The sequence below is a fragment of the Trachurus trachurus genome (assembly GCF_905171665.1).
Source record: "Trachurus trachurus genome assembly, chromosome: 18".
NCBI classification, from domain to species: Eukaryota; Metazoa; Chordata; class Actinopteri; order Carangiformes; family Carangidae; genus Trachurus; species Trachurus trachurus.
Window position 1 is genome coordinate 8777388 of NC_139909.1, and position 12622 is coordinate 8790009.

Consider the following 12622-nt stretch of genomic DNA (forward strand, 5'->3'; position numbering starts at 1 on the left):
AACCAATCAGAAGAGAGGCTCAGAGCCTCCTGTCTTCTGATTGGCCGACACCAACATGTTGTTACTATAGAGCTCGATAGAGGAGATGGAAAATGACACTGAGATGGTTTTTGGATCTTCTCATGGCTCAACCCTTCATAATAAACCAAAACAATAGTTAGTAGAATTACTTTTTATGTAATATTATATTAAAAAAAAATTAAAAAGAGTGGTCAGTCGACAGTTGAATTGTTGGTAACACTTTACAATAAGTTAGCACATTATTAAGCATTAATGTATATAACTAATGTGTTAATTAATGCTGAGTAATGCATACAATGATAACTAATTACATTATTCAACTTTTATTATTACTTAATAATTTATTAGCTAACTTTGAGTAGTAAACATTAGGCTAATTAACTGCTTACTAATAGGCTACATTAATTAATGTGTTTCCTAATCCTAAATAATACACAATAATGATTGTTAATATAGCTGTAAACGGTTAATTAATGCTTAATAATGTACTAACTAATGTTAATTAAGGGACCCTTATTGTGTCATAAGTGTTACCGAATTGTTTTGATAACTATTTAGATAACCGAGTGATCATTTTCCCAAATAAAATACTAGAAAAAGAAATGTGAGCGTGACACATGTGTTGCTATATGACTCAGGGTGTGATGATCGAGGTGTTGCTCTGTAAACCTTCGCCAAAGGAATAAAGTTTTAAAAAGCAGATTAACTGTGTCGCAACTCAGAAAGAACCACAAACCCGACAGTCTAGACATTATCTGACTGTTCCCCTTCACTTCTCCTCCCTCAATCCCTCAATCCCTCCCCTACTTCCCTCCTTTTTTTTATCCTTTATCACCCTCTTCATCTCATCTTCTTCCTCAGTCAGTTGCGAATCTCTCCTCCTTCATCTCTGTCTTCTCTAATTCACTGTCTTCATTTTGAAAGTCATGTCCTGCAGGTTGACATCTTCAACCTTCCTCCTCCTCCTCCTTCTCCTCCTCTTCCTCCTCAGAGTTCAGTGCATCGTCTTGACACGCGGCGGTGAGTATCAATATCAACTTGTTTGTTTTAATCTGAGCCGGGTTAATTGGACCTCTGTGATTATTTATCTTTCGACGTGTGTGTGTGTCGTCTTCACAGCAGCAATTAGAGACAAGAGACAAAAGGGGAAAAACACACCTTAGACCTGTCATCATGAAAAATGCAGAGCAGACTGACAGATCGAATGTCAGAGCTCAGACGCCTTTAATACTGTACACACCCACATGATGAGACCTGGCGACCTTGAACGGTGTCGAAGAAACAGACACGAGAGAGAAGAGACTTATTTAACTGTAACTGTGGAGGCAAAGGTTTTTAAAACGCTACTGTGTCTTTAAGAGAATGAATTTGACAATATTCAATGGCGATTACAGGTTCACTATCAATGATGTGATCAATAATAAAAAGAAAGTCACTGTGCAACATAAAGGACAAAGTGTATATAAGATTTTAGGTGTTAATATTGATGATATAATACTATTGCAATGTTGTTGTTGATAATTGTAATGGTTAACAATGATAGCAGGTAACACTTGACAATAAGGGTCCCTTGATTAACATTAGTTAGTACATTATTAAGCATTCATATGTAAACTTATGTGTTAATGCTGAGTAATGCATACATAATGATAACTAATTACATTATTCAACTTTTAAATTCATTAACTAACTTTGAGTAATAAACATTAATTAACTGCTTACTAATAGGCTACATTAATTAATGTGTTTCCTAATCCTAAGTAATACATAATAATGATTGTTATTATATCTGTAAACAGTTAATTAATGCTTAATAATGTAATAACTAACATTAATTAAGGGACCCTTATTGTAAAGTGTGTTACCCAATGAGACATAATGATACCAATAATGCATTGTCCAAGTACACATACCAATTATTATCTTACAGATTCATTAATTTCTTAATCTGCAAAATGTCAAACAAAACACAGCAACTATGTAGAAGAATCCAATTTTTATATTTGACAATTTCATTTTTTTTTTTTAGTAAAAAGTAAGAAATACTAATAAAGAAGACATATTTCTGTGTTTAGGAACACTAAACTCTATCCACAACAAGAAAAAGTTGTTTACAGATACATTATCATGTGTCAGACTTTGCTTTATGAAATCTTTGCTGATGGTTTTTGTGTTGGAGTTTGTTTAGGTTATTATATTGAAAATTGTGCAAATGACTCCCAATGTCTCGTTACTCATGAGGCCACTTGTAATCTCCACTTCCTCTTTCTGCTGATCTTTATTATAAAACTGTATTAACTTATATTTAACTAACAGAAACAGTTGTCAGTTGTTACTATTTGAGAGCAGAGAGCAGATTATGAATGAACGGACGTCTGATTTCTTTCCATCAGATCGACTCTTGTCTGCTGATTCGGATTTTGATTTTCCGGAGATCGATGGTTCGGCTGTGGAGGAAACCTGCAGGATTTTACCTGAGCCGACACCGTCCCCCTCCCCCTCCCCCACCCAAACAACAACAACAACAGCAGCCAAACCCCCAACCGTCACCAAGAAGGTATGGTTGGTTTCCCATTTGTCTACTTCATTTATTTAACATTTATTTTATTTTATTATTTAACTTAAATTGATTAACTTAAACTTATATGATTATTGATATAATCCTTTTAAATGTGTTTTAAAGGGATAGTTCACCCAAAATTCAAATTTCACTCATTATCTACTCACCCTCATGTCGACTATGGGCTGGGAGAAGTTTCAGAGTCCTCCGTGGCTTCTCTGAGTTACAGCGGGGCTCAGCGTAGCACTGCATGTCCATATGACGGTTGCGAATGGATACCACTTTTCTTCGTCCAAAAAGACACACCAAAAAACATCCAAATACCTCTATACTGCTCGTCTGTAATGTCCCTCTTGTATTGAAGCCCCGACATGAGAAATTGTTCAGAAAAAAATTAAATAAGTCTATATTTTAAGCTTGTTTGTAGCGGAAGCTCCCAGTGTCTCAGTTCACTGCTCTTCCTGTGTCAGACCAGTGGAACAATTTCTCATGTTGGGGCTTCAATACAAGAGGGACATTACAGACGAGCACTATGGAGGTATATGGATGTTTTTTGGTGTGTCTTTTTGGACCAAGAGAAGTGGTATCCATTCACAACCATCATATGGACAAACACTGCTACGTGGACCCCCCCTGTAACTCAGAGAAGGCACGGAGGACTCTGAAACTTCTCCCAGCCCTTAGTCGACATGAGGGTGAGTAGATAATGAGTGCAATTTGAATTTTGGGTGGACTATCGCTTTAAAGAACTTGCACCAATCTTTTATAATTTTACAGCAGATTGTCGCCACAACTAAGAAGCCGGAGATCCAGACGCCTCCAAAGAAACCGGAGACTAAAGACAGTGGAGCACCAGTCAGGCCACAGCCGGCTCCAGCAGGACCAATCACAAACAACCACCCGGCAGTTCGCCTCCTCCAGCTGCTCCTGACCAACAGCAGGGGGCGCACAGCCGGGTCGCTACCAGGCTTCATCCGCCAGTCATCGGAAAGCGACGAACTAGCGGCAACTCTGCCGAGGCGAGCGGTCAGGAACAGGTGGAACGTAGGTTTCTTTTCTTCGTCGGACTCTAGTGACGAGTCTTAAAGGGACAACGAGGAGTTTCTCCATCGGCAGAACAAAAAATTCCGCGACAATAAAAAAGTCTCATATTAATGTGGATGAATCTACGCTACCCACACTTGTTAATGGGCCCATTTTAGATAAATATCTCGTTTTGTCTCTATCGTTATTTTGTTACTATTAGTCGACCAGCGTTTCTTTACGGTTTTGCGGCGAGTCATGAGAATAACGCCGCCAAATCACCATTTATGGTCAGGACTACGACGGTATATGATCGTCTTCGGACCTCTGACTTTAATTCTTGATGAATGAAAACATGAGTCTGTCTTGCGCCGGTCAAAGAATTACACAGTGTGCGCGGAGGCTCATAAATGTAGTGTGAAAACGCTTCGCTTTTCCAAAACTCCTCGTTGTCCCTTTAAAATGTCATCGTAATATAGTCTTTTTTAAAATATTTTTTTCTATATTCAATAACTAATGATGTTGTAGCTGCATATTTTTTTTTGTATGTTCTAGCTTTTAATTATTGTGCTGTAAAAAGGAAATGCAACAAATTTTTTTAGGAGTTTTTATTCTTATAATGTCGATGTAAAACAGTACATCAGAGTTATTCTCTGTTGTTTACTTTGATCAACAATGATGTGAAAAGTCTCAGCGTATGAACAAACTGTTTGCTATTTTAAAAAGTTGAATGTAATAAAACAAAAACACACCTTATCCATTATGATCTTGTATCATTTGTTTTAACATTTGACACCAACAACCAGGTGGAAATGGGACAGTTGATTCTTCATATTAGCCACCGCTAATGCTAAATGAATTAGCAGCATAAGGAGGAATCTGACGTATTTTTTTTTAGGTGAAGTTAAAATGAGTTGATCTGCATTCAGTCAGTAAAGAATAAAACAGGTGTGTTAGGACGTGTGTTTTGTGTGTGCATGGTGTCCATTGGGGCTGTTGTGTCCAAACTGTTGTGGTTCTGCTGGAGAAATGGAGGGAACTGGTTGTTTGTCTTTCCTCTGATCATTGGTGACGCTTTTGTTGTGTTTGCCTGAGAAATAATCAGAGGAAACAACATTGGAATGAGTGAAAGATGGATTTATACCACTCTTGTTTCGTCATAGCTTTTTGTTATCTTAAACCCCACTTGAGTGGAATCAATCAGTTAGTGTGCATTTGTGTTTTTGAGCGTACCATCTCTTCCTCTGAGCTCTGGTAGCGTCGAGCCTCTTAGAACTGGGAAATGGACGTTGGACTTCTTTTTGGCCGCTGCAACGCCACCACCGCCTTTACCAACGTTACAGCGATCAGACAGGAAGGAGCCCTCGCGGATCAGACTCCTATCTGACACCTGAAAGGAAAGCGGGGAGGGTGTATCTTCCATTTGGATTCTGTCGTGAACAACAAAAAACATTCATGCTGTTACCTGTGTCGTAACGTGGCTCGACAGAGACTGTTGGGATAGTCGACTATAGATGCCACCATGATGCCTTGGCTTGTCTATGCACCTGTAATACACACACAAACACAAACTGGTCTGCTCTAGCTAACTGTTTTGGATAATTGTTACACAGTTAACCATAGAAAATAAAAATCCTTTTTTAAAGGGACAGTTCAACATTTTGGCAAACTGGCCCATTGCCATAGTTTAAGGAGTAGGTTTGTTACCTTTAATTGTCGGTGCAAGCTATTTTTAGAATGGCGGAGCAGAGCCGCAAGCTGCTCAGAGCTATGCTACGGAGGCTTATGGGATTTCTTGGTTTCCCTCATCAAACTCATCAAATAAACAATCCAACAACTCCAAAACGCTCTGGTGGACAAGTTGTGACCTGCGCATTCACCACGCTATGAGATAATAACAGAACGTTACGATACAGAGTTGAAAGTAACAAACCTACTGCTATGACTATAGGGATTATGGCAATGGGCTTATTTGCCAAAATGTTGAACTATCCCTTTTAAGAGTTTCCAGTTTTCAGAATTTTGAGTTAATGCCCATATATTAAAGATTTTGACTTTGCTTCTTATCAAGATTCTTCTTCTTGCATAAAAGTGCTCATCAGACGCTAGTTGGCTAGTGTAGCTCTACTGGAACATTGGGGTCCTTGGGGTAAGTTCTGATATTGTCCAAATTGCAAGAACTTAAATACCTGAGGCTGTGGCTCCCAGGGTGGAAACCTGCCCCCAGGGTAAGGTGATCGCTGGCGGTAGGACTGTTGGCACTGACGACAGAGAAGTTGGGGAACAGGGTTGTGGAAGAAGGATGGAGGAGAGGAGTGGAGGAAGGAGGAGGAGGTGGAGGAAGTGGAGAGGAATGGGGAACACCGACACCGACACCAAACTCATAGAGGTTGGCTGTGTCGCTGCTGTGTAGGACGAAGCTTCTCCTTGACGATCTCTGGTCTGGAGTTGCTGCAGAATGGGTTGAGGTTGACTCTGCAACACAAGTCGAATCATTCCTTGCTGGCTTGTCATTTGTCCTTCTCGCCTCTGTAAGAAATGAGGGTTTCTGAGTCCTTATTGGCAGAGTTGTGGTGGACATACTGTGGTTGCTCAGTTTCCCTTCACTACAGCTGTTTTTCTGCCTTGTACTTGAGCTTCCAGAAACCTTTGAGGATTGGTTTATTAAAGCCTTGGTTGTAGCACTGGTGGACACGGACAGACCTAAATCCACTCTGTTCTCCTTATCTGAAACTTTGATGGTTTTAGGGATTCCACTCAGTATAGAGTCTGACGCTGGTCTGGACTCTGGGGTGATCTTATATCTGAAAGATGCCTGCTGGACGTTGGAGGGCCCAGAAGATTGGGGATCCTCTTTACTAGAAGCAAGGGATACTGGTATATAGTTATCTGCTGTTTTGGTTGCTTGTCTGAGGTTCAAGTGTCCATAATCCTCTGGAATAACCTCAAATGAAGTATTAAAGATGTCCTGCTGGATTTTGGTTTTCATTGATACCTCTGTTGGGTCCCTGACCTTCTGGTTGCCCTTTGTGGTTTTGTTTGAAACACATGTTGAAGTCAGGGAAGTTTTGGACAACTTTGGAGCCGATATTCCTTTGGGCAAGGCTGGAGTGCTGCATCCAGGTCCAGTGTCAATTAAACCTTTTAAGGACTGTTGTGTTGGGTCTCTGATCAATCGATCTGTCTGGTACTCAGAAGTTTTGCATATCTTTGTGAGAGAAGGGACAAATAGAGCAGTGTGGTCATTGCTTGGTGGCCGACACACGTGAAGTGCCAAGCTAGAGTCTGTTCGTTTGAATTTTGAGTCCAAAGAAGCTCTTGAAGGTGAACTCACATTTGGAAGGTCAGGGGTCGAGCTTGAAGGCATTTTGTGTTGTGTTATTGTGTTGTTCCAGCTTTTCCCACACTCTTTATTTAGCATTGATTTAGAAGATCTACAGATTTCCATCAAATGTTTCTCAGCCTTACTTGACACCGTTGTGTCTGAGCCACTAGAATGCAGGCCACTGGGATTTATATCTTTTGTATTCATTGTACTTTTTATATGGTCCCTTGGCTCTGGAGTAGCAGCCTTCCCATGTTTAGATTTAGCCACTGGTGTGTTGTTGTTCTTTATAACTTTTATGGGCTTTGTGCCGTCTGATGAATAAGAAGAAAGGGTTTTACCCGATTTGGAAATCTCTGCACCAGTGGCTTTTCCTTGTTTACTTTTCACTGGAGCCCTTGCTGCCTTATCAGCTACCTTAACACCTGCTGTAACCGTCTTGGACTGCTTGTTGGGAATCAAAAGTTCTGAGGTGTTTCGAATGGTTTTGATAAGCTTTGAAGGCTGTTTTCCTTTTGTTTTCTCCAACTTCTCTTCTTCCTTTGTGTTTTTCTTCCCCCTCTCCTTGTTAAATTTCTCATCCACATCTTCCAGTTGTTTCTTGTCTTTGCCTCTCTGGTTCCTCTCATTGCCTTCATCCTTTTCCCTTCTTGGGGTTTTGGTGATTTTGGGAAGGATAGAGTTTTCCCTGAGGTCCTTTTGGATCTTGACATTCAGCTCATTTAAAAACCTGTGTAAATATAGGCAGAAGGTAAGTGGATTGATTTAGGGTACCAAACATTCAAAAGGTATATTTCTGGATAATTTACCTTAATAGGCTACTGTCTAACAGCTCTGCTAAAAAAAATCTATGCTTGACGATTGATAAATTGTCTAAATTGTCTGTCAAACTACAAACTCAGATACCTGTGAAAAGAGTCCTGTGTAAACAGAGGATGTTCAAGCAGTTCTGAACATTGAGCTCTTCCTTCTGGATCCATCTGGAGACAGCTCTGAAAGCAACGACAGAAAGGTAACAATGATACTGCACCTCTTATTCAGATCTAACAGAGCAATGTTGCTATGTATGTAGCAGGAGAAATCACATTGTCTCTCTTTAAGTCAATAAACTAACTAGACTGGACTGTACCTGTGCCAAGTCTAGGGCAGAGGCGGTGACTTTAGGGAAGCGCTGTTGCAGTGGGAGTCGTCCATAACACTCAGGCAACTTGACTCCAGAAAAGACAGGATTCCTATGGAACAGCTCCTGGTGATGAGCAGTCAAGTTACCTGTAAGAGATGAAATAAATGGGAAATGTAATGCTGCAATTACATTAAAAGAATATTTCACCCAAAATTCAAATTTCACTCATTATCTACTCATCCTCATGTCGACTAAGAAGTTTCAGAGTCCTCCGTGGCTTCTCTGAGTTACAGGGGGTCTCGGCGTAGCAGTGCATGTCCATATAACGGTTGCAAATAAGATAAGATAAGATAAGATAAGATAATACTTTATTGTCAGATCACTCTGAAATTTGTCTTGCGTCCCATGACGTCCAAGTTTCACACAAATAATAACAAAATACAAAAACACACATTTATGGATGGATACCAACTGTCTTCGTAACAAAAAGACACACCAAAAAACATCCAAATACCTCCATGCTGCTCGTATGTAATGTCCGTCTTGTATTGAAGCCCCGAAATGCTAAATTGTTCTGGAAAAAATGAAACAAGTCTATATTTCAAGCTTGTTTTGTAGCGGAAGCTCCTCTTCCTGGTCCGTCCAAATCTCACGCGATTTGCGCCAGAGTCAGTGCAAGAGGATGTTTTTTGGTGTGTCGTTTTGTTACGAAGAAAAGTGGTATCCATTTGCAACCGTCATATGGACATGCAGTGCTGCACGGAGCCCAGCTGTAACTCAGAGAAGCCACGGAGGACTCTGAAACTTCTCCCAGCCCTTAGTCCACATGAGGGTGAGTAGATAATGAGTGAAATTTCAATTTTGGGTGAACTATCCCTTTAAGTGAGTTCAAAAAGCAAGTGTAATATATAGGCTACTTTTTCTTACCAAAGCACCTGACGATGTGGTAGATTTGGTCGAGGTCAGAGTCTCCAGGAAACAGAGGCTGACCTGTTAGCATCTCTAACAACAGACAACCTATAGCCCACACATCGACTGGTCTAAACACAGACACAAAAACATGTAGTTAACTTTTTTATTTTAATCAAGAGAGAGAGTAGCGCTAACATGCACCGGCCTATGAAAACACTTACTTTCCATACTTCAGGTCTCCCACCAGCAGTTCAGGAGCTCTGTACCAGCGGGTTGCTACGTAGTCGGTGTAGACGCCGCCCTCAGCAGGTGATGCCATGGTGCGGGCGAAGCCAAAGTCGCACAGCTTGACGATACCTTCCTGGGAGATGAGGATGTTCTCGGGTTTGATGTCCCGGTGGATGATCTGTGACAGAATGAGACAAAAATAGGTACCGTAATTTCCGGACTATAAGCCACTACTTTTTTCACACACTTACACAACAATGCGGCTAATTTATAGATTTTTACTGGCTAACGGCCTCCGGGGGGCACTCTCGCAGGAAGCGCAAGTGAGACAGTCATGTGGGGAAAGATTATGCGCCGAAGAAGACACTAGTTTTGAGTGTTGGTGCTGTGTTGATGCTGTGTTGGTGCCATTCAGGCACAGTTTGAAAAAAAGCAAGAGGAACTAAGCAGGATTTCTCCCGTGGCTATGCTACATTTCTACCTTAATTAAAAAGCTCAAAGTAATTGTGATCGTTAACTACATGACTTGTGACTTGTTACGAGTGAGAACGGAGGCTCTCTGCTTCACCTGGCGTCTCACGGCTGAAAACCAACCTTGCAACATAGTGTAGTTACTCGGCCACGACCCCGGTGTCCCAGCTCTTGTCTTTGCACACCGCAACACAAACGCGCTCCGTAACCCGTAATGTTTTGTTCATGACGGTTAAGACTACACAAACACACACGCTGTAACATCGTATTTGTTATGTAACGTTATCCACAGCTCCATTTATTGATTTTTCGCCGGCTTCGTTGTCAACAAATGCACAGAGAGAGAGCACAGCGCGGTGCGGCCTATATATGTACAAAATCTATTTTCTTTTCAAATTTAGCTGGTGCGGCTTATATTCAGGTGCGCTTAATAGTCCAGAATTTACGGTACTTAAATCTGTAATCTTTCATCTGCTGCTGAAAGACCTAAAGACCTGTTGCGTGTCCTCACATTTTGCTGGTGGCAGAAGGCTGCAGCCCTCAGGATCTGGTACAGATATTGCCGGCTGGTGTTCAGGTTCAGTCCGTTTGGGTTTTGCTCCAAATCGTCCAGGAGGGTCCGCTCCACAAACTCGAACACCAGATACCAGCGACGACGACGCTTCCACACTTCCAGGAGGTTCACCAGGTTGCCGTGACGCAATTGCTTCAAAAGGAGGAAGATGAGAGCGGGAGAAATTAAACAGATTGTGAACTCACAGGTGGATGTGGCCTCGATAACTGTTTGTATTATGTTTTATAAAAGCATTTCATAAAATTGCCAACAACATTGTAGAACCACTAATTATTTGTTCCTCTTTGTGTTGGGTTATAAAGTAAATCCAAGAATAAACAGAGTTGTTTTGGGTTGTGTTTGTCTTGTGATTGACAGGCTGCCTTTGTGTTTCACTTCACTCAGGTTTCAGGCTCATACAGACGACTGGACGCTCAGTCATTCACTGATTGATTGATTGATTGATTGATTGATTGCCTGACTGCCTGACTGACTGACTGACTGACTGACTGACTGACAGGTGTCGTACCCTGAGCAGCTTGATCTCCCTCTGGGCGATCTTCTTCACTGTCTTGTCGTCGTCCGAGTCCATGAACTTCTTGATGGCGACGAGGCGGCCGGAGTCTCGATGGCGGCACTTGAGCACCGTGCCGTAACTGCCCTCCCCGACCAGACCCAGAGACTCATAACGCTCCATTGTTGTGTTTATACTGGAAAGTGAGTTATAACAATTGTTAAAATTAACAAATCTTATTCAAAATACATTGTATACATCTATTAATGATGTGACACCACACCTGTCGAAAATAACCTAAAATAAGAAATATTGGTAACACTTTACAATAAGGGCCCCTTAATTAAAGTTAGTTAGTACATTGAGTAGTAAACATTAATTAACTGCTTACTAATAGGCTACATTAATTAATGTGTTTCCTAATCCTAAGTAATAGATAATAATGATTGTTAATATATCTGTAAACGGTTAATTAATGCTTAATAATGTACTAACTAACGTTAATTAAGGGACCCTTATTGTAAAGTGTTACCGAAATATTTTTCAAAAAGATGTACTTAATTATTCCATATTAATGTGTTAACACCGACATATTGCTGTACCTGGTCAAAATATAGTCCCATCACATAGGTATTCCATATAAACTATAATAAGCGATCACTTTGAACTTATTTATGCCACTACTGTAGTGTTGTGGTCAAGACCAAACCAATGCAAGACCATTTTCAAGACCATTACTGTATTCAGTACCAGTCCTCATAATAAGCATGTGGCTAGATATTTACATTATTCCTCCTCATCTAAAAAGAAAAGATGATTTTATATAAAATCTAAACCACATTTAACACGCAAAGTTTGGATTGAACAGACAAACACAGCACAGAATCTGCTGAAGCCTCCTCCTAATGTTGACACTGGTGACACCACGTTTTTTTAGATGGTTAAACAAGCAGATACTTTACTAGAACAATTTTAATCAGCCTATCTTAAAGAGTGACCAAGAAAGACAATAGTGGTTAAAAGAAACTCTCAATGCAGCTGTGGAGACCAAGACCTTGAAAATGTGGTCTCAGGACCAAGACCAGGACCAGGACCAGTACTAGTCTACTATATCTGCCACACACTACAGATGTTTGGCCAGAAAATGTGTTTACTGTTTGAAATCGGTTGACTAATAGCAAAATATCATAGAAATGTTACACTGACAGCAACAACAACAACAACAACAACAACACAGACCGGTTGACTAATACCAAAATATCATAAAAATGTTACACTGACAGCAACAACAACAACACAGACCTACAAACCCTGGAGTAGTGAAAAGGGTGACAAGTTACAAAACTAAAACCCTCTTCATTCACTTCTACTACTCTGGTTGACATAAAAAAAAAAGGTGACTGTAGCCAAAAGGCGACCAGTTTGCAGGTGTGACAACAACAACAACAACAACAACCTGCTGAGTAAATGTCCGTTAAAATGTAAAGTTCAGTTTCCAAACACACACACACACACACACTCCCTCTCTCTCACAGACACACACACACATTCACGTACACACACACACACACTAACCTTACGGGGGAATTCCTTCTCAACACTTTAATCGCTGTGAGCTTCCGTTATCAACGTAAACACTGGAGTAACGTTTAGTGTGCGTGCGTGCGTGTGTGTGTGTGTGTGTGTGTACAGTCACCGGAGAAGTCAACTCGACTACGTGTGTGTGTGTAGTGTGTGTTTATGTGTGTGTAATGTGTGTTTGTGTCACTTGCCTGCTGCTGCTGCCACCCCAAAACGTTGCCGTGGTAACGCCCCCCGCCGCGCTCCGCACACGGAGATCGAATCGAACCATCCGTGGATGGAACGTTACGTCAGCAAAAGAACACGACAAA

At 40.9% G+C, this 12622-nt stretch overlaps 1 protein-coding gene across 1 annotated transcript; it reads right to left on the reverse strand.

The window, feature by feature from the left end:
• Positions 1 to 4557: 4557 nt before the first annotated feature.
• On the reverse strand, positions 4558 to 12389 carry LOC311001846 (cyclin-dependent kinase-like 4; the record flags this gene model as incomplete). The annotated part of the gene is made up of 11 exons (XM_083993025.1): positions 12306 to 12389; positions 10746 to 10926; positions 10175 to 10369; positions 9186 to 9370; positions 8980 to 9092; positions 8059 to 8198; positions 7836 to 7921; positions 7347 to 7659; positions 5794 to 5865; positions 4838 to 4994; positions 4558 to 4694 (listed from the first exon to the last, which is right to left on the reverse strand). Exons 2-11 carry the CDS (start codon positions 10911 to 10913, stop codon positions 4558 to 4560), a joined length of 1566 nt encoding a protein of 521 aa, XP_083849151.1. The 5' UTR covers positions 10914 to 10926; positions 12306 to 12389.
• Between the last annotated feature and the right edge of the window lie 233 nt (positions 12390 to 12622).